Source organism: Phycodurus eques, chromosome 18 (genome assembly GCF_024500275.1).
Source record: "Phycodurus eques isolate BA_2022a chromosome 18, UOR_Pequ_1.1, whole genome shotgun sequence".
Taxonomy (NCBI): domain Eukaryota; kingdom Metazoa; phylum Chordata; class Actinopteri; order Syngnathiformes; family Syngnathidae; genus Phycodurus; species Phycodurus eques.
Genome location: NC_084542.1, coordinates 4,518,522 through 4,545,404, shown reverse-complemented (window position 1 = coordinate 4,545,404; position 26,883 = coordinate 4,518,522). Strand labels below are relative to the sequence as shown.

The window sequence follows — 26,883 nt, the reverse complement described above, 5'->3', positions numbered from 1 at the left end:
AAGCGTTTTCTACGTGTGTTTTTGTTTATTTTATTTTCTCCCCTCACATTAAATGTGATTATATTTTAAAATTCGACAGTAAATTGTTTCCAAATCTTCCTAACACTTCCTGTGATTGCTCCAAGAGCTTTTAATTCCTCAGTCGTGACCAGAATGTATGTGTGTAATCGACGTTGCTTGACTGTAGGCAGGGACCGCGAAGGCGGAGGGGAGGACAGCGGCGGGGGTCGTGGGTCGTGGGTGGACGACAGGAGGTTGCGGGTAAAGGGACACTCGCACATTGTTACCAACTCGAGGAGCGGCGAGGACACCAGGTCGTTCCGCGTGAATTTTCGCCCCAGTGGCCTGGTAAGGTCCCGTTCGAAACAACCCGTTTGAATGTTGCCCGGAATATGGACTGTTTTCTCGTGTCCACCTCTGCCAGTGGCCCGCCGTTGATTGCGGCGAATGAATAACTTACGCCGGCGCGAAGGTGGCGTCAGAAGCTTCGGCGTCGCTGGTGTCGAGATAAAATAATTGTCTGGCTTCGTTTGGACTGATGAATTTGGCTCAGTTCTCCGTTCTGAATTATCTCACGTAATCTAATTGTGGACGGAGGACGAGCAGCCTGACGGCGAACTTGTTAGCTAACGTTTACGCCCTCACGTCATCAGCCTTGTCATTTTAATCTCACCGCTTCTAAACAACGTTAATCTTGCTTTACTGCTTTTTCATATATAACCGGTCGCCAATATTTGTTTGTATGAAATGAGCGTTCACGCAGTAAATGTAAAGCCATTAATTTGTTATGGCTGTGTATACAGTCAAATAGCCAACATGCTGCAATTTACATCATACAAAACATTCAGGTAATATTAATATTTGAGTCATACATGTGTTGTAGGAAACCAATGTGAATAAAAATAACAGTACTAGATTTAAGTATACCCTTCCTCTAGTATACATTTATGTGTTTTTCTAGGGTTGATATGTTGACGAAAGGGTGAGTTTTTTTGTTGCCGTCCTTTATGTGTCCTACACATTTTGGGTACAGTGCGGAAAGATATATGTCAATTCTGCTTTGTGTTATTCCCCAGATTGCCATTGAACATTATATGTCATCAGAGATATTTTGGAGAGTCGTACGAATCATTCGATCAAGGCGCAGCATCTCAAAGGACCACAGCATCTCTGAGCCGATGGCGTTGCTATGACTCAACCGCAATGGACGCAGGCAGCTTGAACCATGGCCGACCGCACTGCCGGACCTTCGCAGTCTTCTTGTGATCTGGAGAGAAGGCAACGTTTTAACGGACAGTCCTGAGATCGCGTCTCTTCTGAGCTTCTCTGCTGCCAGTCATGGGTCTCCTATGGCTGGTGTCGGTGTCCATGATGACAGCGTGTGTCGCCATTCCCATGGACGCAGCGGCGGGGAGCCACAGCTTGTTTACCTGTGAGCCCATCACACTGCGCATGTGCCAGGGGCTCCCGTACAACACCACCTTCATGCCAAATGTGCTCAACCACTACGACCAGCAAACAGCCGCCCTCGCCATGGAGGTAAGCTACAGAACTGACACACGAAAGATGTGTGATGCGGATGTCGAACTCATTTTTGTCACGGGCTATATCACAGTTATGATTTCTATTTTTCTATTTCTCATTTGTCTGTTATTTGCTTTGTCCTATAAGATTCTGATGGGTTACCAATTTTTAGTCCAAACCGATAAGCTCTATTCGGAAATCACCTTGGTGAAGAAGCCCTCCATTTTGTAATATTTTAAGTGCACAACTGAGTAAATTATATTAGGAGGATTGCACAAAAACTACTAAACCAATTCCCACAAGTTTTTTTTTTTTTTTTTTTTTTTTGTCATGATGGGTTGCTGTTTAAGACAAAATAAACTGCTGATACAGTAATCAGCAGTGAACTTGACTTAAATTTGGTAATGTAACGTAACTGTTAAATAACGTACAGTTGAATTGAAAATACATTGTTTCACTTGGACAGGTAACTGCTCGTTTTGTGTTACAATACGTGTCCTCAAGTCATTCAAGTGTGACTTTCTTTAGCAATGTTTGAAAAACTACTAGAAGTGCGGATGCTGATGAAGTTGATAATCCAGGAATTGAAAAAAAATTAACACTGAAAACTGGCTTTTTACAACAATTTGCCTGAATGATGCATTGGACAAAATTTAGGCATATGCAGGAGTTGTCAGTTTGGCAGTCGTTGAGCGCCATCTCCACCAATTCCAATTCAGATCAGTACCGCACAGATACCCACCTCCTTTATATATCTACATTTTTTTCAGTTACACAGAGAAATTATGGAATATCTTTGAAAATCCCTTCACTGCCATCAGAAGGTAGAACAAAATAATGCAGCATATCCCCAGTTTTGTGAAAATTGTTGATTTATTTTTCGCAGAATCCCTCCAACGAACAGGAAAGGTGAATGAACAATAGTACCTACAGTAATACGTTGAAGAAGATATTTCTCAAACTGGTAATGATCACTATTTATGGAAAGATAAGATACATATGACATTAAATGCTTTTACAAATCGAACAACTTTTATGTTCTTCCTGTCACAGAGACGTCATGTTAATTTTTCAAGCACTTTAAATCATATTGGGACATTTATTATTCAGTAATTGTGATTTTGAAAAAGTATTTTGGGATTTTATCTCCTTTAAAAAAACAATAAATAACAGATTAAGATATTACAATTGTTATCAACTAGACACCAAAGTGATAATAGTTGAGTCAGCATGGACTAGTCGCTGATGATTTTGGTAGTTTCTCAGTACAGTACTATAATTATTAAAAGAAAAAAAGAAAATCACAGCACGAGGGGATGCTAACAATCTTTATTCACTGACAATTAACAGATCATTCACCAAATTTACACCGAACATACATACACATTAGAACACAAGAGCACTAACGTGGGGTGGGTGAAGGCGCGTGTCCCGTGATAGCATTTCCAGCCTGAGAAAAATGCAATTGCTCGCTGTGCTTGTCGTTAGGCCAGCCATGTAACATTTGCACAACTTGGCCAAACGAGGAAACTGAAACAGCGAGTTCTGTATGGTGGGAATTTGCGGTGTTTGTAAATAATCATGGACCTCTTCATGTACTTTGGAATAATTCCATGCGCTCTTTCCACTTCAATAGTGTGTGCGTCAGGATTGAAACAGACGGCAAGACATATTCTACAATGCAAGCTTTTATTTGCAACTGCAGGCAACAACATCCCATTCTGCTGGGCAAGACTCGGGCATCATTGACGTAAACATCCTGTAGCCGGTAAAGTCAGACCTTCAAAATAATAGCATGCCGGCATAACAACACAGTTGCACAACAGTGTGGCCTGAAAAAATGTTGGTTACAAATGTTCAAAATCCTGCTCGAGCCTTTTTTCCCCCTTGTTCTCGCTCACTTCCCAAACCTGCACATTTACAAGTAGAAGCAACTTGTCAACGTCCCGCTCTAAATATTTTTGTGGGGTAGTAAAGTCTACTAGTCGATTAGTCAGTACAACTCCTAATTATTATACGTGTTAATGTCTCTCTGTCACTGTGAGAAAATAATTTGTAATCCTACGTTTGTCATTGATTGACTTGATTGAGGTCACAAACAGCTTGCACCTGAATAATTACTTAATGGGTTGGAGGGGGAAAAAACATGCCGATGGAGTCTCTTTGATTGCATACTCTTTTCATGTCACACCCTACTAATTAACAGACACGTCTCAGTATAACTCAGTACAAAGCGATCAGACCTAAAATAGCAGCCTTGAAAATGACCACTAACATAACGTTACTGTCCAAAGAAAAGTATCAACAAATTTAGCAGGTTTTTCTTCTTTTTATCCAAAGCACAAATAGCATATTTTTTTGGGTGTGTTTTGGCGAGTAACAGAAATGTGAAAAATAAATAAATAAATAACATTGGATAGTACTGTATATGATAACGATAAATTGATACCTCTCTTAAAAGACTCAAACTGGCTCGGAATTGGACTTGATCTTCAATCTTTTTGCTGGAAAGATTTAAGGCATTGATGTTGTTTTGCGCCTAAGGTATTTGAACTAAGTGTAATATTTTTTATCATCAAAATGATCATTGGCTACCATTTTTCTCGACAAACACTCTCATTCGATCCCACTGTATGTGTATGTATTTGGCTCGGCTTAACAAGCGTCTATAACCTATCTCGAGAATGTGATCACATTTTTCTCTGAGCTGGAGCTTTGCCCAAATAAGATCTGTTATATGGAAGAATTATTATTTTTATTAATTTTTGGGGATGAATTGATTCAAAAACAAAACACTGATCATCATATTTTTTCAATCACCTTTGTTAGGAAAGTACTTCAATTTATACACAAACATAAGAAAATACATAATGTGTATATTTAGAGTAGACCATGACACTAATAGTGGTGGTGAAGCCTGTATATTGGGTATCATGATGGTATTTTTATTTTTATTTTTTAAATTTTGTTTAATACTCACCTTGTGGCTGGAGAGAAGTAAAGTACTCACATCTGCATACAGCCTCATAAAACCAAGACATCTTTTGACACATCGTACTGTGTCATAAGTATACAGTATGACAGTACATGTAGAATATCATATTGTTGAATAAGTGTTTTATTTCTGCTTCAGCTGCTGCCCTGCGGACATCAACACCCTAGATATCGTCTTCACCATGGCTAGTTGCTTATACAGTATGTTGCCTTTAGTAGGTAATACAGTATCAAAGTGATAGCCTACTTTATTCCGGGGCCTGAAGTGTATTTCCAAAACATTAAGAAGAAAATTAATTCTTAATATTAGCCCCCCAAGGGCAGTGAGAACAGTGCATTATTAATTGTCAGTGATACATACAGACGGGTTGTCCTAAAATGGTTTATGCCATACACATAGAGCACGTTGATTGTAATCCACCTCAATATGAAGGGACTCTGGCGACATTTGAGGTCAAGATTTTAAGCCGTTTGATATGTTTCACTGGGACGTAATATAAAATGTGCGCTTGCTTTCTGTTTGTTTCCATCAATGGATTAAAGATGAAAATACACAATTTATTGTTTTCTTTATCCTTAAAATAATCCGTACATTTCACAGCCATACCGCAATCAAGGAGCAGATGCATTCCCTCATTAAATAAATCCCATATTTTATATACTGTTGGGTGATCCTGGTTGAAGCGCAATTTTTTGAAACATGTATTTCAGTGTATCTATTCTGAACATCGTGATCCCTTAGGCTTCGCTTTCTGAATGTCACCCCTTGACCCCAGCCCAGCACATCAAGTGTAGCGCTCCGCCGGCCATCTGTGCCCGCTCCACCTTGCCGAGCTCACCCTGGTCGTGTAGCCCAAGCAGAAAAGAGGAGGAAAATCCAGAATTATGTAACCCGAGCACGGCTTGCGTGGCTCTCGGGCACCGTGTCACACGCTGTGCTCAAATTTGCCATCGCCACTGGAAATTATGATAATCTCACCATACTCTCACATCGTCTACCCGCACGGCATTCCTTCTCTTTTTCTGTATTTTTATTTTGCTGTTTTACATACAAATCTTGAAGAAAATACTTCACCATTATTATTTTTCTTATAGAAGCCGTTTTTTGTAAGCAAGTATTGTTGATCTGAGTACCGATCGCAGTGTGCGGTAGTCCCGTGAACAGAGAGAGCACGTCTGGCTTTGACGGTGTTCACTTTGATTGGTCATGGATCCACAATTAAGTCTCTTTTAGAGGCCAGAAATGCTGGTTGCGTCCGGAAAAACACACAGGGCCCAAATGTGTTCCAAATCACGAGGACTGTTGCCCTGTTTGCTCTTGTTTTGTGGGTAACTCGCCCTAGATCCAGTTCATGGGAGAATTCAAAGCCTTTAAGATGTTCAGGGCAGGCAAATGAGAATTGACAGATGATTTTAAAAGGAATTAGGTTCCTTGAATAGCCAAGACAATGATGATGAATGCCGTGCAGCGTGGAGAAATTGGGAGTTGGACGAGAACCAACGCCTGTCGTTCTTGGGGCTTTTGTGTCAACCCCTTTAAAGTATTGTGTCGCTGGTCTATTTCAGGGGTTTCTGCTGGTATACTCTATTCATTAACTCATTTTCTGTGTTTATAAAATTAAAAAAAAAAGATAAAATTATGTTTTCAGAAATATTCCAAGTTAACGGTGACGTAGCTCCTAAGATGAAGACGTTTATTTTAGATTTACTGAAGGATAGCTCTTTGTACTTGTTTTTCGCAAGTATGTGTCATATATCTGTACCAATATGGTACAAGGTAACGGAGATTTTTCTGTTTGTGGTATTCCTCTTTGCTAAACCCGATCATCATTGACCGCCGAATGACCTCTCATCCAAAGTGGGACATCGGCCTCAGGGCTGGGAATTGGTTATTTCTGGGCCACAATGATACTGTGCCGAAGTCTCCCAAGATAAGTGGGAGCGTGGCGGATTTGACTGGCATTTACAAAAAGAGAAAAGAAACTGGGTAAAATCCCTTCTTTGGAGAAGGATGAATGTGGACCAGCGTAGCTTCATCAAAGTGAATCACCGAACTGTCCTGGACATCCAGAACAGATAGCCGTACTGTACAGTAAGTTCCCAGCTCATTGAGGAGCTACTGTATGATAATATGCCGTTAACATTATATCCCGTTAACGTGTGTCTCCTTTACCAAAGCAAGCCGTTCACCAGAACTGAAGTGGGATACACAGTATGCTTCACAAGGTGAAGGCTGAAATTATTTTTTCCGCTCCGAGCGTTTATTGTGACCGTTTTTTTTTTTAAACATGGTGGTTGATTTTAAACCATAATGGGTGAACAGCTGCACACCTACAGGGAATTTGCGGGATGCTTACCTTAGGGCCGTTGGCGGACATCACTTAAGATGATTGATGAAAGGATAGCCATTCTGTGATGTAGTTTGTCATAGGAGTACTTTGATGATGCTGGAATATTCTGAGCAATGCTTGATCTGCTGATTCCAAAGCATTTACATTTTCTGGACTTTTTCTTGATAAACAACAAGCAGTATCTGTTACCTTTGTTTTACCTGTCACAATTACACTTGAATACTTTTCAGATATGGTCTGGTATTTATCACATACAGCATATCAATTATCTCCTCACATTCTTACCATTTTTTCATTTTTCAAAAGCCATCACTATCCATATGAAATATTTGCACCAATAGCGCATACCCCCTTGTCTTTCTAAAGACCTATTACATGACACCACATTTTACGAAGCACTGAGAAAAACGACACTGTTTCTCTCTGTTGAAATGATAATGACGTTTTGTAGAGTAAAAATAGAGAAGGTGATCATGTACAATTGTGCCATATTCAAATATCAAAGGACATATAGAGCTGTTGTTGCATTTTTGCTCTTCAAAATTGTGAGCTTCAATACATTTCTCCAACATAGCATACTTTTACTGTGGCATGACCAGAGATGAGTATTAAAAATTCACTTTTGAAAAACACTAAAGAGCAATAAGTTGATCTGTGCGTGCATTGATGGCATGTAATGCAAATTACAGTGCTTTTTGTCATTTTTGCAGTTGTGAAATGGTATAAAGAAATGAAAACTGCGTTTACTAGCTCATTCTCATGTAACTATACCCTGTCTTACCCCTATTATTTCATACCACTGTGTCTAATGTTTGCCTTAATACTTGTAGTCACTAGTGGAAATAAAGTATTACAGAGCAACAGATTGAATTGGAGAAATTGTGAGGTGAAGAGTTTTTTTTTTTTTTTTTTTTTCTTTTTTTTTTTGGGGATGGTTGGTGTCAAATATAGCCATCGTGATAAAGGTACAAAAGAACACTGAGTCAATAAGCTGGTCTTTGAAGTAAGGTTCAGGGTCTGCTAAGGTTGCTGAAACGTCAGCAATATATTAACAATACTTTGCAGAGTATGGATTGTTCACGTGTATCCCAAGCTGCCCAAGCTTGTTTTCAGGAAAAGCCAATTTAAAAACTAACCAAAAAAGAAAGCAGGGCATATGATACTTGTTTTTTTATGTTGTGCGCTCCACAAATGTTGTGCAGTGACACAAAGGCTAATAACTGGCCTGTTTTTAATCTGCTCAGTCTCATTTAAACCCATGTTCTTGTCCTTTCATAGTTTTTTTTTTTATAAGTTGATTCAGGTTTACAGCACATCCAGCCACACTGTGTCATGTTACAAATGTTGTACGAAATAGTATAAACTCGATACGCCACCCCTGCTCTGTGAACAGGTTTGTGAAGGAAAAGCGCTGATGTGCCCGGCTAGTAAAGATGTATCCCTGCTAAAGACTCACATAGAAAAAGACACAACACGGTCTGGTAAATCCAACCCAGTGTGACCCAGGCTTTAAAAGACTCTCTTGTTTTATTTAATGTCCAACAGCGTGTTTATTGGCTGCTGACTGAATGAGAAGCTCATCCAGAGAGCGAGGCACCGCTTCTGTGAGTGTGTGTACACGGACATTACACACCGTGGCAAGGTTTTGAAACACTTTCTTAGTGGCAAATGACACGACTGACTCGGTCAACCCATCCCTCTACTCTCTCAACCCCCCCCCATCTCTTTTGTCCTTCCCCTCCCCCTATGCAGTGCTCACCCGTTGCCCAGGAAACTGTCCCAATTGTGCTATTAACAATGGGAGTGGAGGCTTTCTTGCCTCCCGGGAGGTGGTCCCCTCCGCCCCGCACCCTGACCTCCTCGAACCTTGCCCTCCCCCCCCCAAGTGAAGCATCAGTCGTTGCCATGACGCTAAGGTTGGAAATTTGAAGAAATGGAATGGTAGCAGAGGAAAGAGGAGGGAGAACGGGGTGATGGGAGTGGTTGACGGGAAGAGAGGTGACTGGGATTTTTATTTTGTAAAAGATCAAATCAGCAAAGACCATTTGGCCGCCTTGACCATCAATCACAGCTGCCTTCATTGAAAACAAATTGCTTTAACATTTACGAAGACATATGCTGCCACATGAATGAATGAACTTGATAGGATTAGGCAGTATTAATAATTGAAAGAACTCTGATCTTAATCATATTCAAATAGGCTGCATAATCAGCAAACTGCTCGGGGGTGAATCTAAGGTCAAGGCTGTTATTATTATTTTTTCAATCCTAAAAGCTGACACAAATTTAGTTTCACCTAATTTTAAAAAAAATTACAGAAATGTAAACATGGTACAACATATTCTGCCACAAACAGGTTTAAAATTTGAAATGAATCACAAGTGTAATCTTTGCCACAACAGTTAGGTTTTTGCCAAAGCGTGTTTCTCTCTCTGTTGTCTGTCTGTCCATTGTGATCAGGATTACGCAAGAACGGGCTGATTGTTTTTGAACTAGGTGGATGGGTGTCGCCTTGGAGGAGGGCTTGTACTTTTGAACATGTTTTTCATACTCATCAAAATTAATAAAATCACCATCATCAAAAAAAAATTACCATACCTACTACAAAGATAAAAGCATTTAAACTAAGTGATATACTGTGATAAGCGCTACTAACACACTCATTTGATATAGAAGTATCTTTTATTTGTAATAGACAAACCTAAGTCTCAAATTATTATTTTTTGGGTCACAAAGTGCAAAAAATCTAATAAAATACTTTAAAATTAGATGCATACAGTTCTGATTTTTCTAAATTATTGTTTTATCCAAAAGAACTTTTGATGGTTATATTAAAAGAAAAAGTAATTTCCATTTATAGATAAAGAGACATCTTAACTGTCATTAAAGGGATGAATTAAAGTGAACCTATGCTGTTGGGAACTAGGAACTAGGCAGGCCCTGCTGCAAATAGCGAAAATCTGTCAATAATTGACACCCTCCCAAGAAGTGTTTAGAATTGCCTATTAGTAGTTTAAACTGTAAATACTGTATAGCACAAACTATGATCCCAAAATATAATTTCAAATTCATCATACAACATTCCCCTCAAAATGGCTTGTAGATAATTCGATTTAAAAAAAATGCACTGGAAGAGTGCATGTATAATGCCTTTGTAGTCTGTAAAAATACCTATTGTCAAGCAGTAACGAGACACCTGTCGTTTTTTTAGCTTGAGCTTTTTAGCAGACCAAAAACATACACATGCGGCAAAGACTCTCCGCAACCTGAGCTAAATTTAGCTCCTCCCTGAAATACAAAGATTTCAGTTTCTCAGTCGAGATGTACAACTTCAACGCACATCCTTGACACCACTTACTGCTTTCCTATTAGCTAGGACTTTGGAACCATCTTAGTGCAAATAGCTGAGAATAGGTTCCTTAGAAACAATGTGAATTCATGAATAGTGAGCTCCGAATAGGCGGGTAATACTGTGATACAATTTTAAAAAAGCTTTTCATCAGACAGCAAATTTATTTTAACAGATTATTAAAAATCTCTCCACACAGTTTTGTGATTCTATTTTAAATTGTATTTCTAGCCCACTTGACAAAATGCATTTCCGACTCTAAAAATAAATATGAGAAATGGTTGATTAATCCTCACAAATGACTCTTAAGAAGTTTGAGTTGCCAATGAGCCTGAAATTACAGGACATTGGAACAGTACCAACCATCACCTGTGCAAGCTTACATGGTGATTGCTCCTCACATGCTTTGATAATTGGACCAGTGGTTGACCAGCTGTTTCCAGTGTAGCCATTAACATTCAATCCCCCACGGAGAAGCCCCCTCAGGCTCTATTGGATGGATTGGTGCTAGTAGTTGCTTGGGCTCTATGGGCCATATGTCAGCAGCTCCGGCCAGCCCCGCGCCAGCCTGCATGGTGGCTATTGACTCTTGTAATAAAATGGCTGTCGGCATAGTGAAGAGGTGGAGGATGGGAGCTATGGAAGACCAACTTTGAATCGTGGAGTGGGTTGAAAATAGAGAAAGATGGTGAGTAGGAAAAATAATATACACAAGTTCTTTTTATACACGGGCATCATCAGTTCTTGTATCCTTTGTGTAATCAACCATTGCAGTGTAGCTCTCTTGTATATGTTGCCTGATATGAACTATGTCAGTAGCCTGCAGTAAATAAAGCCATCAGAAAGATACAAATGCAAGATCTGTAAGCAGACATTTTATCACAATAAGTGTATGCCCAGCAGCTGCAGCAAAATAAATGTAATTTAACCAACAACAGCAACAAAAAACAGCTACATGTAGTCAGAATTTATTTTATTCTGTACAATTTTGGATCCAATGATGAAACAGTAAATGGAAAAATCTCACGACAGCACAGTGATTAATTATTTGGCTTTCCGACTCACTGACCCATATGTGGAAAAATAATCTGGATATAACAAAGGCCTTGCCAATGAGTTTTGAAATAAAATTGTTAGAGGAGGGTTATTTTCAAATGTGTACTGCATTTGAAATTCAAGTGTAAATGTGGGGAAATGATTGTCATTTAACTGAAATGAGAGGTGTTGTTTTTCATGGCAAACGCTGTAATTCTGACTGTCAATGGAAAATGCTTTGATTTGCTGTCATTGCTGTCATTTCAAGGTGGGCGAACAATCTAGTTTGTGAAAGTGAAATGTGATGACCCAATTTGTTCCCAAACAAATCAAATGACACAAGAAGGCTGATTGCTCTGAACGATATCACCTCAATTGAGCTTTTATATTTTACGAAGGTCAATTGCCGCTTTCTCTCTAAGGGTTCCCCCTACTGGTCTGGTGCAAACAGCCCTGGAATTTCAACTGGGTTTCAATTAATCTGTGCCACATTTAGGTGGCTAAATGTTTAAGTTGTTTTAGCCACAGTCGCAGATCCTCCTAAATACCCTGCGCTCTAACAAATCCACATAAATTGCCCCCTCTGCCTTTCCTCACTCCACCCCCTCAATCCCTGCTACTGTCTGTCATACAAGCTTTACATTTTGGGGCTTGGGGGTGCTTGTATGCTTCAGTATTTGGGTATGGCAGGAAGCCTTTCTACATCAGGTGCACCCAAAGGTGTTACAGAATCGCACCTTGACAGTTGACACTAATTTGTTATTGTGTATTTCACCAGATTTCTATGTTAAAAAAATATACCGTGTTTGCGCATGTGTGTGCACACTTTAACAACATGGGTAAAATTACACTTTTTCAAAAAATACATTTTTAGGAATATTCTGAAATGTAATATTCTGCAAGACGTGAGTAATCGCCAATCGGTTCCACACATGGAGCAAATTCAACAATCAACGAATGGTTATGATGTGCATCCCTTGTCACAGTCCTAATTTGTGATGATCAGGGAGTGAGTGTGATCATGTAAAGAAGGTACACTACTGTATTTCCGTTGTTACTTCTGCTTATGTGTACACAGAGTGCTTCAGTGTGTCAGTTAGTCACAGCGTGGGACTCCTTGCTACACAAAGGCCCTGTCAGCAGCAGTATGTGTGTGTAGTTGTGTGTGTGAGTGTAGGGGGATGTTGATCTTGGGCTTTCCCCTCTGGAGGTTGGCAAGAAGGAAGATGGACACAGGGGGTATAGAGGATTATTACAGACACGGCCAGTGTTGTTTTTACACACTCATCAACTGCAACTGTCAGACGACATGCTCCGTTGCCTCCTTTGTGCCTCTCTGGCCCACATTTCAGAGCAACATAAACACTTAAAACACACTTCCTGTGTCTTTTGTGTCTCCCCTGTCCTCCTGCAGCCCTTCCACCCCATGGTCAACTTGCAGTGCTCTCCCGAGCTCAGGATGTTTCTGTGCGCTCTCTACGCACCCGTGTGCACCGAATACGGCCGCATGACACTGCCCTGCCGCCGGCTCTGTCTGCTGGCCAAGAGCGACTGCTACAAACTCATGGACATGTTTGGTCTCAGCTGGCCTGAAGAGATGGACTGCAACAGGTTGGTGCCAGATCAGCAGCAGTTTAAACACATTTGACTGCTGTGAAATGAGCAGTAATTTAGTCAGCAAGAGAACATACAAGGACCGAGGCATAAAATAACCTACATCGTCGACAGACTAAATGAAACACACCTCTTAATGTCTCCATTAATCAATCAGGGGTAAATTCACTCATTTTCCAGGTTTCCCTGCAGGTAATGTTAAAACTGCGGCTGAATAGAGAGTATAAAACTATTTTTTATAACACTACGTTGACTGTAGGGGTGGGAGTTGCTGAGTAACTTAGAATACGATATTCTCATACAATAATGATATTATGATGCAGCAATTTGATCGATAGGGTAGGTGAAAAAATACGTTCTACATTGCATTGTGATATTTATGTTGAAAACGTTGATACAGTGGGTTTATTTAAACAAAGAAACAATCATTTTTATGGTGTTATAAAAAAGATGGAGTGTCAATTAGTGTTCCAGTCAATTTTTAGAAAAACACAACATTAAAAAAAAAAACATGTTTTCATTCGTCATTTAGCTACATTGTTGACAGAATGCCAAATTTCTGAGGTCACACTAAAGTCCAAGTCATCAAAGTTCCACAGCAAGAATATTGCTATCTGATATTGGCTTATCAGTACAGTACCATGAGAAATAATGATGCAATGTTTTGATATTTTTTTCCATTTGCTACCAGAACTGTCCTTGTTCCCTTCTTCCGCTTCAGACCACCCCTCACAAATTCATTTGGTTTTGAAGACAAGTTAAGACTCATTATATGGTGAAGGGCTGAGTGCCTTTGAACAAAGTGCCAAGTAGGGGTGGGATGAATAATCGCTTGTTTTATTCACTGCAAGTAAAAGTAAGTGATAGCGCGCTACCATATTATATTGTTCACGATAATACCAGTATTCTTTTAAATATACAAAAATATGTAAAGTTGGGATATTGACAGTAAAGTATTACAAACTATGTGACTAACAAGTCCATCAATTTTGTACATGCCTTCTCATGCATAACAGTCAAGACATACCAGCAGAGCAGCTATGTATGGGACCCACTACGGCAACATAACGAGCCACCTGAGTCAATAACATATATTAACTGGCTGAATAAAAATTGTGATGTGTCTTTGTGCGCCAGTCAAAGGTGCGTGAATCTTGTTCCATAGCACCTCTTGCTTGCACAATAAGTCTGTGAAGTTTAAGTCTGTCAACATTATCATGTAATGGAAAACCCAAACCCGCTAAACTACAAAATATGATTATAACTTGCTCACCACTACTCTTTCGTGACGACACATCTCTTTCGTCTTGATGTGAGTGATATGTGTATTAATTTGTGTGTGAAGATTGTGTCTGTGATTTGTGATTGAAAGTTATCCACAAATTGAAAAACACACACAGTAATGGTACATACCGGTACATACAACCCCAATTCCAATGAAGTTGGGACGTTGTGTTAAACATACATAAAAACAGAATACAATGATTTGCAAATCATGTTCGACCTATATTTAATTGAATACACTACCAAGACAAGATATTTAATGTTCAAATCGATAAACCTTATTGTTTTTAGCAAATAATCATGAACTTAGAGTTTTATGGCTGTCACACGTTCCAAAAAAGCTGGAACAGGTGGCAAAAAAGACTGAGAAAGTTGAGGAATGCTCATCAAACACCTGTTTGGAACATCCCACAGGTGAACAGGCTAATTGGGAACAGGTGGGTGCCATGATTGGGTCTAAAAGGAGCTTCCCTGAATTGCTCAGTCATTCACAAGCAAAGATGGGACGAGGTTCACCTCTTTGTGAACAAGTACGTGATAAAATAGTCGAACAGTTTAAGGACAATGTTCCTCAACGTACAATTGCAAGGAATTTAAGGCTTTCATCATCTACGGTCCATAATATCATCAAAAGGTTCAGAGAATCTGGAGAAATCACTGCATGCAAGCGGCAAGGCCGAAAGCCAACATTGAATGCCCGTGACTTTCGATCCGTCAGGGGGTACTGCATCAAAAACCGACATCAATGTGTAAAGGATATCACCACATGGGCTCAGGAACACTTCAGAAAACCAAAGTCAGGAAATACAGTTCGGCGCTATATCCGTAAGTGCGACGTGAAACTCTACTATGCAAAGCAAAAGCCATTTAGCAACAACACCCAGAAACGCCACCGGCTTCTCTTGGCCCGAGCTCATCTAAGATGGACTGATGCAAAGTGGAAAAGTGTTCTGTCCACAAGTCCACATTTCAAATTGGTTTTGGAAATTGTGGACGTAGTGTCCTCCGGGCCAAAGAGGAAAAGAACCATCCGGACTGTTATGGACGCAAAGTTCAAAAGCCAGCATCTGTGATGGTATGGGGCTGTGTTAGTGCCAATGGCATGGGTAATGCTGAAACGTTGCCATCCAAGCAACGTCTTTTTCATGGACGCGCCTGCTTATTTCAGCAAGACGATGCCAAACCACATTCTGCATGTGTTACAACAGCGTGGCTTCGTACTAAAATTGCGGGTACTAGACTGGCCTGTCTCCCATTTAAAAATGTGTGGCGCATTATGAAGTGCAAAATACAACAACAGAGACTCCGGACTGTTGAACAGCTGAAACTGTACATCAAGCAAAAATGCGAAAGAATTCCACCTACAAAGCGTCAACATTTAGTGTCCTCAGTTCCCAAACGTTTATTGAATGTTGTTAAAAGAAAAGGTGTCACAGTGGTAAACATGACCCTGTCCCAGCTTTTTTTTTTTTCCAAGTTAATGATTATTTGCTTAAAAACAATCAAGTTTATCAGTTTGAACATTAAATATCTTGTCTTTGTAGTGTATTCAATTAAATATAGGTTGAACATGATTTGAAAATCATTGTATTCTGTTTTTATTTATATTTAACACAATGTCCCAACTTCATTGGAATTGGGGTTGTAGTTGTCACATTACGAGTCATTTTGTATTGTTTTGAATTGTATAGATAAAATTAGTTATCATACATTATTTTAAAAGAGCGGTCATGTTATTGAGTTCAATACATAAGTAAACTTAGCTAGCAGTGAAGTGAACCTGACATCATCTTGTCATCTGCCAGGTTTTCAGACTGTGACGAGCCCTACCCCCGTCCCGTCGATCTCTTGTCCAGTGCAGACACGACCGAGCCCACCATCCCCGTCCAGCGAGACTACGGATTCTGGTGCCCCCGAGAGCTCAAAATAGACCCAGAGCTCGGCTACTCCTTCATGGGGGTCCGCGACTGCTCGCCTCCTTGTCCCAACATGTACTTCACTCGCGAGGAGCTGACCTTCGCCCGCTATTTCATCGGCGTGGTGTCCATCGTGTGCCTGTCCGCCACCCTCTTCACCTTCCTCACTTTCCTCATCGACGTTTCTCGCTTCCGCTACCCGGAGCGACCCATTATCTTCTACGCAGTGTGCTACATGATGGTGTCCCTCATGTTTTTCCTTGGTTTCCTGTTGGAAGACAGAGTGGCCTGTAATGCAGCCATTCCTGGGAGGTTTCGAGCTTCCACTGTGACTCAAGGCTCCCATAATAAGGTAAAGTGCTTCAGCCATGTTTCCACCAAATGGAATACACTGGAACCTCGAGAGTCAAACACAGAGATGCTGAGAAACAAATTTACACTATGTAAATAATAGAGTCTATTCCATAATCCAAACGTTTCATCATATAGTTCATAATGGAGTTAACTATACAGTGAACTGTATGTTCCAGACACATCTACGATAGGTGAAACTCTGTGATATAGAGAGACATCGTGTAAAAAACCTTTTTAAAATAATTGTATCCCTCCCATTCACTGTAAACACATTTAAACTTAATTAAACGCATATTAATGTATTCCGTAGTGAAACAACTGCTACTTTAACATACATGGAGCAGCAATACATACTAACAGATCATACAACAATACTCACAGTATGGCATACAGCATACAGTGGGTATAAAAAGTCTACACACCCCTGTTCAAATGTAAAACATTTTCCCACTTGTATTTGGGAGATTTTATTATGGGCCTTTTGAAACCCAGGTTAAAAGCTGTAACTAGGGCCTTAGACAAGGTGAAAAGAATTATGAACAGTTGTAGCAGTCAGTGTTAAAAAAAGTCAGAAAAGCCGACTAGAACAGCATTTCTTTGGGGGGGAGGGGGTGGGGGGGGTGATCAGAGCCACTAAATGATACCAGGTGTGTTCTGACCCCATTTAACATAAATCTGAGTGTGATTGGTTAGTTCTTAACACAATCCCACCCCAGTTATAAAAAGTATTTTTGCAACCACATCTCAATTGTTTATTTTTACCTCCTCTCTGGAAATGATGAAAAAAAAACATCTTTTCAGTTGAGTTGTCCAGGTTATAGGTCACACCACATTCACGTCAAAAAAAACAGGCATTTGAACAGAGGTTTGTAAACATTTTATAGCCACTGTATTCCCAATGTTCGGTGGGAACAGCAACTGTTGGTGCCTTTCAGTAGAGCTCAGTGCTGCCCAGCATGTTACAGCACAACGTGGTGCTAAACTGATACAACTCTAAATCCACACTTGCCTGTGTCCTGTATAGACCCGTGAAGAACGGTTGGCAAAAATGATCAAGACCAGTTTAAAAATAAGTCTACCCTAACTCTTTTAACAAAATAAGTATAAGTGGCCTGATCATCACAAATTAAGTGGTTAATATGAAGTCTTGTAATGCTTCGATTGGGTATCCGCTTAACTTAATTTCTGGTGTACAGTGTAGCGTTCTTTTCTCACCTTCTTCACTTTACACCCCATGTTGATGCATTTTTCAGGCCTGCACGCTTCTCTTTATGGTGCTGTATTTCTTCACCATGGCGGGCAGCGTCTGGTGGGTCATCCTCACCATCACTTGGTTCCTGGCCGCGGTTCCCAAGTGGGGTAGCGAGGCGATCGAGAAGAAGGCTCTCCTCTTCCACGCTTGCGCCTGGGGCATCCCCGGCGTGCTCACCGTCAGCCTGCTCGCCATGAACAAGATCGAGGGTGACAGCGTCAGCGGCCTTTGCTTTGTGGGGCTCTACAACTTGCCGGCGCTACGCTGGTTCTTGCTGGCTCCGCTGGGAGTGGATGTGCTGGTGAGTAAGACTCGGTGTGATGAGCAAATGTCACCGTTTCCTAGGATGACTGAAATAGAGCTCCCTTAATCGGTCAGGTGGGCGTGGTGCTGCTGCTAGCAGGAATCGCAGCTCTGAACCGTGTCCGCATGGAGATCCCTCTGGAGAAGGAGAACCAGGAGAAACTGGTCAAGTTCATGATTCGTATCGGCGTGTTCTCCGTGCTCTACCTGGTGCCTCTGCTGACCGTTCTGGCCTGCTACCTCTACGAGAACAGCCACAGGACCGTCTGGGAGACTACTTGGGTCCAGGAGAAGTGTCGAGACTACCACATCCCCTGTCCCTACCAGGTAACACTGTCAATGCTTTACCAGTAAACAACTGCTTTTTTCCCCTTTCTGAAATGTTGTGTTGTCATCATGTTAAGCTCATGAAAATTAACATGCTGACCTGCTTAAATCTAACTTAGTAAGCAATGTCGCACTATAAAGAAACACAATGCACATGTTCCGATTACATTTCTTTCTACCCTTCGTTGGTGTATGTATGTGTGGGTTCAGTATATGATGCATGTATAGTACATGTACACTGGAGAAGTGTTATGAGGACAGACATTACTGGTCCACCATTGTTGTTTTGACCGTGATATTTGCACATGCGCAGACTGAATGCTTTAGACGCGCGTGCATCTATTCCGTTACCAGCATTTACATGTAAACTACAACTTACACTAACACTATCTCCACTGACAATCGCCAGTCTCCTCCCCCCCCCAAACTAGATGTCTGTCGTAGTACCAAGACTGACCTGTGCCACGGTGCCACAGATCATCCAGGACTGCCGGAAAATACAAAGAAGAACGAAGAATAGTAATCAAAGAAGAAATCAATAAAGCTATGCTTAATGTTAGCTTATCTGATAAGTAAATTGCATTTGCAAACTCTTCTTGTCAATTTATCATGGTAAAACTATGGCTGAGTAATGAATACATTTTATTGATTGATTGTAGTTTCCTTGTCAATACTTTTGTTCTTCGTGGCTACCACAGTTCAAAGAACGTCCCTGCTGAGGTACACAAGCAACATGGCTGTGAACAGAGTGGAGCTGGTTTACCAAATTGACAAGTTAACAACTTTGTCGCTATATTTAGTAAAACACAATGTTCTGACCGCCTATGTACAGTACATTTAATGTTTCTACTGTATATGCCGTCTCTCTCTCTGCACTAAAATAGGTTTTTAAAAGCCATACAATTGCGTTACACAGTAGCATTCATGTAGAAATGCACTGCAACCCACAGTGAGGTATTTCTTATTCTTCGTTGACCTGTTGTTGGAGTAATAAAAGACTTCCAAAATGATTAATTAGCTACAGCTCTCAGTATGATGCAGTGCCATAAAGAATTGATAAAAATAAACATATTATTATATTAATAGCGGTCTGACAGCGTCAAGTGCAACTGAGCATCCTTGTGTTTGTAGCAGTAGCTCAGGGTGCTCCTGGAGACAGCAGCTGACCTGCAACGAGTTGACGAATGATTGTTGTGAGAAGAACGAATCGCACAGAGGAGCTGCAGTGAGATGGAGGGTGTTCTCTTAATCTGACGCGTAATCTGGGAATTTTGTCAAAAAAAGAGCAGCACTGTAATCCAGAGTGTTTGTTTATGTAGGAAGAGGTTGTTGGGTTCGAGGCAGCCGCATTGTCATAGAGTAGCTGTACACATCCAACCCCCATCTTCATAATAATCATCATCAACACACGCACGCACGCACACACACACAATCGGGATCACTCCCAGTGCCTTTATATATATTTATCTTTTATATAAACTCACCTCCAGGCTAGGACCTCTGCTGATATCTCCGATGGCACGCGCGCACATGCACGCACAAACATGCGCACGCACGCAAACATGCACACACATACGCACGCACGCACACACACACGTAATAAAAAGTATTTGATGTATGAAGTTCACCGCTTCTAATTTTATTTCAACTGTATGTGTGTATTCGAGAGACAAAATCAAAATTAAATAATAATAATAATAATTGCATTACATAGTATCATTATAACAATTGACAGTTGTCATGGTATAAATGAAAGTGTAATACAGTATAAAAAAACATTACATTTCCATAATTACCAACAAAATACAGTTGAGTAAGTGTTCATCCTCAGCTTTGTCAAACGAACGTAAACAATTTCACGCTGTCCTGTGGGACAACTTGCGATTGTGTACGTCCACCCTTTTGTTGAGTGTGACACCTAAGTGTGCGTGTGTGTTGCCCGTAGGTGGAGCAGAGCACTCGTCCTGACCTTTCCCTCTTCCTGATCAAGTACGTGATGATGCTGATCGTGGGGATTCCGTCCGTGTTCTGGGTGGGCAGCAAGAAGACCTGCTTCGAGTGGGCCGGCTTCTTCCACGGCAAGAGACGCAAAGAGTACGACAATGCTGCAATGTGCACACACACACACACACACACACACACACACACCTTTCACCCACATCACAAGGGATGTGTGCTGTTGTCTTTTTGGTGGGATTTACATGTTTCAAATTGAAAAGTTTCCAATTTACAAAGTACACGATGGCGATTTGACATTTCCGATATCCTCCGATCGGATGCAGCCAATGCCGGCTGGACGTCATTGAAATAGAGCGACGGGCCGTGCGTTTGCACCTCGCGGAGGGATTTCCCCGACTTAATCCACGTCTTCACATCACCAATAAGATGTCGCAACAATACGAACCGTCAATAGTAAACAAACACACAATTGCGCTTTATGAAGCCTCTTTATTTCTTTATATTCTCTTTTATTATGTTTTCATACAATATAGTGTGTTTGTTATTAACTATACAATATAGTGTGTTTGTTATTAAAAAACGATTTTGGTTACGGAATAAATTGAACTCGTAAGTCAAGGCGCCACTGTTAAGTTTAATATAAAGTTTAAGACGGATCGGATTCTGATCGGACAAAAGAAAAATCAAACATCCACGTGGCAGCCAAGAGAAACGCGACAACATAACCAGAATAGATTGTTGGGAATAAAGCAATACAAACAAAGGAACAAATATTCAAATTGAGGTTTAGTTCTTCTCATAACATTTACGAGCTTCACAAGCAACAAAAATTAACAGTAAAAAAACAAAAACTAATACTGTCAGCATGCGTGTGTTTGATGAGTTTGTGTGTCTCTGTGTCAGGGTTTGTGTCGTGTGAGTGTTTTGTGTTGTGTGCTTGTGTGGAGGTGTGTGTACATGTGTTGGTCTTGTTGTCTTTCTATCCTTGTGATTTTTGAGGCATCTGCGTGGTAAAGCGTCTCCTTGTCCGCACCCCCCTCCTAACTGACTGAGGAGTGTTGAGCTCGTCTCCCGGCAACTCATCCGCTCACCCGTCTCCCCCCTTGTCCCGCTCCCCTCACCTGTCCGCCGTCCCCCGGCCCCTCCGCAGCGCCATGGTCAACGACAGCCGGCAGGTCCTGCGGGAGCCCGACTTCACCCGGCTGCTCCTGAGGGATCCGCACGCGCCCGTGGCGAGGAAGTCGCGGGGCACGTCCACGCAGGGCACGTCCACGCACGCCTCCTCCACCCACCTGGCCGCCCTCGACGAGCCCCCCGGCGGCGGCGCCAGTCGGGCGGGCTCGGTCCGCAGCGGCCGCTCCGGGTCGAGCAGCTTCCACGGCAGCCCTCGCCGCTCTCGAGACGGCAGGTACGTCCGCGAGGTGGTCTTTCCTGACCTGAGAATTTTTGGTCTCCCTTGTAAAACAATTCACCGCACTAGTAGGATATCAGATAAATGCTCAAACTACTAGTTGCTGAATTATGAATGAAAACTAGTGTACTGTGAATAAATGCTCCATTCCAAAGTTTATCTTTTGACATCTGTGATGTCCAGTGAAGCGCTAGAGTAGTGGTGTCCAAACGAAGGCCAGCGGGCCATTTGCGACCCACCACCCTTTTTTTTTTTTTTTTTTTTTTTTTTTTGCATCCTATGACATGTACTAAAAATAACATTGAACACAGCCCGCAACGTTAATTTTCCAAGCGTGGATACATTGCCGTGTGTTTTCCTCGTATCTGGCCTTGAAATAGACTGGATGCCAAGAGGGTTCAGACTCTGCGCATGGCTCTCACCACCCGGCCACGTTTGTTTCAAGTGGAATGAACGGCGTAAACCCTCTTGTCAGTCGTCCAGTCTCTTTGTCTCTGTGGGGGGCGGGGCCACAAGCATACAGAGCGGAGCCTGGTGCACAAATGTTAACAGTTGTTTATCTGTTACATGTTTATCTGTTGTTTATCTATTCTGGTGGGATACAAGGCCACAGCCACCTCAAAATTCAGAAAAATCATGAACTATTTGTCTTATCACCTGTAATGGACAGCTTTGATGCAATATTGATATGTAAAGACAAAATATTATTCATTGAGGGACTGGTTTTAGCATGTTGATAAAGTTGAAGAATTTCAAAGTGGCCTTTGCATCCAGGGATTTTTCTGTATGCGGCCATCGGAGAAAATGTCACGGAGTAGTACTCCTTTCATGCAGATGTCAACTGGTGCACAGTTTTCCTGCACTTGTAACATGTAGTTGTCCTACTAGTATGTCAAAGTGTGTCCTTTTATTGTGTGTCCATCCTTAAGATGTATATCATTGATATTGAATAAATGCTCAAACAGATTTCCATACTCTCCCCCTTCATGTGTTCCATCATCATGTTGACCAGATACACGGCCTCCAGCTTCCGAGCCTCAGATGAGCGCGCCCCCTACGGCAGCATGCCCCACCTGGACGACCCGTCCCACACGAGACACTTGGAGAGCGCCAATCGCCTGGACGGCCTGTCGCGGCACGGCTCCGCCCACTTGCTGGAAATCCAGTCGCGGCACAGCAGCGTCAGGGACCTGAGCTGCGCCCCCCAAGCTGCGCTGGGGGTCCCCGGAAACGGCATTCACAGGGTGCTGGAGGAAGATATGGCATGAACAATGTTGCAGAAACGTGCTCGGCCTTACGTGTTTCAGACCTCACTAGCCGATCCCAAACACTGACTTGAAAAGGATTTTTGGACTTGGATTCTTGATCCGCAACGACTGAGTCAATCACATGGTTGATGAGAGATCCAAAGACTCACTGGCTACTTTTTGGATGGTTTTATTGCACCTTTTTGAGCCCTCGATGGTCACTCGCTCCCACTTAGCAACTAGTTGGCCTTTTTTTGTGTTGAACAGGAGGATGGACTGAAGCTGTAAGGACTCACTGGCTGACTGCAGTGTGCGAGTATTACTCATATTGGTACATCGGCTTGCTGAAATCACTCCATTCTGTAAGTTTTTATGCTCAGTGAATGTGCTGGTGAAAGAATTTTTAAATGATGTGCGATACAAAAAAAGAGAGTTGGCAATGTCAGGGCTGAATCCAAACTCCTGCCTTACAGCCTCAACAGCAAACCTTTACTAAAAGGTTTGCGCATGCAAAAACGGGCACAAAGTCATCCATTGTGTGCGCCAAATGCTCTAAAATGACAGTCCTTACAGCCTTTTCGTTTGTGCAAGCGTTTTTTGAAATGCCAGAAAACAAAAATTATCATGAAATATTGTTGATTGATCCTGTTATTTGGGATCTTGGTAAAAGATCGCAATCTTATTAGATCATGTTCAGCAACAGCGCCCAATCTGTTATAGTGAACACAATTTAGCATCCGCTATTCTAAATGGTTGCAAGTCAAATCTGAATAGTCATTGCTTGTACTAGTTACAGTGATGGGCAAAGTTTGGCTCATGGGTCACATATGGCCCACTGAGCATTTACATTACCAAGAGTCCTGCAATAATTTTGATATTGGTTAGTGTAATTAAAGAGGGTGAATTATTAAAATACACTTTTTTTCTTTACCTCATTAACAAATGACATGGCCCATCTCTCCAGTTTTAAAAATCACCTTGAGCACAAACATTTGTCCCCCGCCCCCCGTGTTAGACCATTATTTCCCCTGGTGGCTAAAAGCTGTGCATAGATGTACAATGTTCTGTTAAAACAAATTTTCCTTTTTTTAAATTTTTTTTTAATAAATGGAAAAAACAAGCATGTTTACTTGCTTACACAAATGACACACACAGTGTATTTGTAACAGCCCTCCGCTTTATTGAAATACATCGGAGTCAGGTTAATATGAGTCGTCCACGGAAGTGTGGCAGCCAGTTCCATACATTTTTTTTTTTTTACCTTACACCTTAAATATTTTTGTGCAAAAAGACTCTACATCACCTGTAGTGGGTTATCCTCAGTAAAACGCCCAAACCGTTAAAAAAAAAAAAAAGCAAATCCAAAGAAAAATAAACCAAAAAAATGATTTCATCTATAACATGCAAAACTGTACAAATTATTACAAAGCAATCCTAGAAACACAACCAAAGTGTATTATATGAAAGAGCAAAATATAGAAGGTATTGTAGATAAGACCTCACTGAAATGCAAAGGCAAATGGATTTTTCTATTTTCCCGGTTTTCTCTCCACAGCAGCCATAAAACTGTTTTCATTCGTTCCTGCCATCAATCATCGTATTGCTTCCAACCTTTTCCTGAGTTAGTCTCTCTTTTCATTGGGATCATTTTATTTCAACTGTACAACAATGGCCGATAATAGAGGTCCTCTTCCCTCTGAGATAATACATTCCACATACCAGGAGACAGTTTCAATCAGAATCAATTCGCCTTTGTTAGTAACTCAACTAAAAAGAACACACACACACGTGTGGAATAGTGTTTTCAAAAAGCTGAATGCAGAGGAATGACCACAATGTATTTGTTGTTTCCCTGACAACCGTACTTATGAACAGTGACACATTCGCACATTAGAAGTAGTGAAGTGAATATTTCAGTTCAATATTCACGTGCTAGTGTCATGTTTAGGGACAGTTTGCATCCACCAGTACAATAAACAAAACAAGATAACAGTCAGAGCTATGAGAAGCAGATTGGGTTGTGAGTGGGAGGCCATAAGGAGTTATCAAACAATAAAGCGGTCCCTCACAGTGTTGACATTCTTTTTTTTTCCACCACACTTTTTTTTCTCGTACATGAGCAGATGATCGAAACAACATTGTTCAATACAAGCAAAGGCTGCGCCCAAAGCCCGATGTTGCCCTCTTTTTTTACGGTGCCATTTTTTGGATTACCAAAGCGGAGTTAATGAAGCTCGCACGCACACACCAAGGCATTTGGCCGCATTAACATAACCTCAGTGTGTATGCATGTTCATCCAGATTTTCACTCAAATGCCGGGGGGGTGGGGGAAGTATCATTAAAAAAAAAAAAGTGGAAAATCGCAACTCAATCAATAAAAGAAATTTTTTAAAATGGATTCTGAGTGAATAAAACCCCAAATCACTTGAGAATAAAATAAGGAAAATAAAAGTATATTTTCCCGTGCAGTTCTCGATAGTATTTCCTTATCATATATTACTCTCTACTTTGAACCTATGTACATTATTGTGGTGGTTGGAATGTCCTTTACACTGGACCATTGAAGATGAGTGATGAGGTCGTCAGCTTTATTTTGGAAGGAAAACGGATCATAAAGTCACCGGTCTTATTAGTGGGAAGTTTAGTGTTAGCAAAGTCTGCAGGTTGGTTGGGGAGGAGGAGGGGCTCGTCTGCTTCGGGCCACCAAGCAAACCTAATGCTTCTCGTCTAAGAATTGATAAATAAATTAAAATATTGTCCCCTAATATCCAAAAGGCTCCTATGTACAAGTACAAATCATTTTTTTTTTTTTTTTTTCCTGTCTTTGCATCTGAATGAGGCAGGGAGGGTGGGGTCGGTCGATGCTAAAAAGAAAGGAGCGTTTGATTCGGACACCACTTCTCCCCCCAAAAAACACCTGTGTGATTCCGCACTGAGGAAAGGAGGGAGGTACGGTTGTGTGGGCGTAGAAAGGGGGGTGAAGGGGGATACGAAGAAGGGGAGTCGTGTGCTGTCGCTGGGTCGGCGGGCTGGTGTGGGCGTAGGCGGGCGGGCCGCCTCATGTGTCCCAGCCCATGCGGTCAGTGCTCTCCAAGGACAAGGACTTAGTCTTGTGAGGCGAGGCCGGACTGGGGGGGCTGCTGAAGGTGGAACTGTTCGAGGCCGTCGAGTGACGCGGGGAGTCAGAGTCCTGCAAGACAAAATAAAAAAAAGAAGTTTAGAACTGAAACAATACTGCATTTACAACAATGTTTATTTTTACTCTTTTGCATCCCCTCGATGCACATGGAGAGGGGTCATCACAGATGATGGCAGGAAATGGAGGACGACAAGTAATTCATTCTTATTTGAGATTTCATTCATTCCCTTAATTTGATATTAACATGAATTCTGTAGTCTGTCTTTTTTTTTTTTTTTTCCTCTTCCCTTTTAGATTTTTTTCAAACGTACTAAAAATACAAATTGTACTTAAGTGTTCACATCCTTTTCCATGGAGCTCAAAACTGAGCTGAGGTGCATCCACTTGACTGGACTAGAGTGGGAAAGGTCGATATAAGTTGCGTGCGCACGTCAGACAACAAACCAAGCGTGAAGTCAAAGAATTGTCAGTCGAGCTGAAATGCTCTGGCGAAAGATGCCCCGGAGTGCCACGTGGGTACGTTAGTGGACTTAGCACACATTCATCACAGTGAGGCTGTGCGCTGGTATGCACACGCACGCGTTGTGGGGTGCTCTCGCTTGTGTGTCGGGTGTACGTCGTTGCAGTTGTCGACATTACCTTCATCTTACTAAGCAAGGTCCTTAAAGCCCTTTTCAGATCGGGGGTCTTCTCCGACGGCGAAACTGCCTGCCACTGCAGAGGAGAGTTCAGACTCAGCGCCGCACCCACAGACACCATGCTGGGGTGGGGGCGGGATGAGGGTGCGAGGGAGGTGAGAAATGGGGCAGTGGCGGTGAAGCTT

The 26,883-nt window shown here is 41.6% G+C and overlaps 2 protein-coding genes across 13 annotated transcripts in view; one reads left to right on the top strand and one right to left on the bottom strand.

Annotated features, from left to right (window-relative positions):
* The window catches only part of fzd3a (frizzled class receptor 3a), a 32,729-nt gene extending 8,013 nt beyond the window's left edge, over positions 1 to 24,716 (top strand). Inside the window, exons 1-9 of one of the 4 annotated variants that reach the window (XM_061704749.1) lie at positions 235 to 348; positions 1,077 to 1,539; positions 12,668 to 12,864; positions 15,957 to 16,419; positions 17,675 to 17,974; positions 18,052 to 18,303; positions 20,249 to 20,397; positions 21,413 to 21,670; positions 22,686 to 24,716. In XM_061704749.1, the coding sequence (XP_061560733.1) occupies positions 1,339 to 1,539; positions 12,668 to 12,864; positions 15,957 to 16,419; positions 17,675 to 17,974; positions 18,052 to 18,303; positions 20,249 to 20,397; positions 21,413 to 21,670; positions 22,686 to 22,941 (2,076 nt within the window). In that variant the 5' untranslated portion in view covers positions 235 to 348; positions 1,077 to 1,338 and the 3' untranslated portion in view covers positions 22,942 to 24,716. Of the gene's footprint in view, positions 1 to 234; positions 349 to 1,076; positions 1,540 to 12,667; positions 12,865 to 15,956; positions 16,420 to 17,674; positions 17,975 to 18,051; positions 18,304 to 20,248; positions 21,373 to 21,412; positions 21,671 to 22,685 lie in introns of those variants that run through there. The other 3 variants (XM_061704750.1, XM_061704752.1, XM_061704751.1) reach the window with 3 other exon arrangements.
* Positions 24,140 to 26,883, bottom strand: part of cdc42bpab (CDC42 binding protein kinase alpha (DMPK-like) b) — a 101,458-nt gene continuing 98,714 nt past the window's right edge. For 5 of the 9 annotated variants that reach the window (XM_061704740.1, XM_061704741.1, XM_061704742.1 and 2 more), the window contains 2 exons: positions 26,700 to 26,774; positions 24,140 to 26,111 (listed from right to left, as the gene is read on the bottom strand). In XM_061704740.1, coding sequence (XP_061560724.1) covers positions 25,980 to 26,111; positions 26,700 to 26,774 — 207 coding nt within the window. In that variant the 3' untranslated portion in view covers positions 24,140 to 25,979. The remainder of the gene's footprint in view (positions 26,112 to 26,699; positions 26,775 to 26,883) is intronic. The other 4 variants (XM_061704744.1, XM_061704747.1, XM_061704745.1 and 1 more) reach the window with 1 other exon arrangement.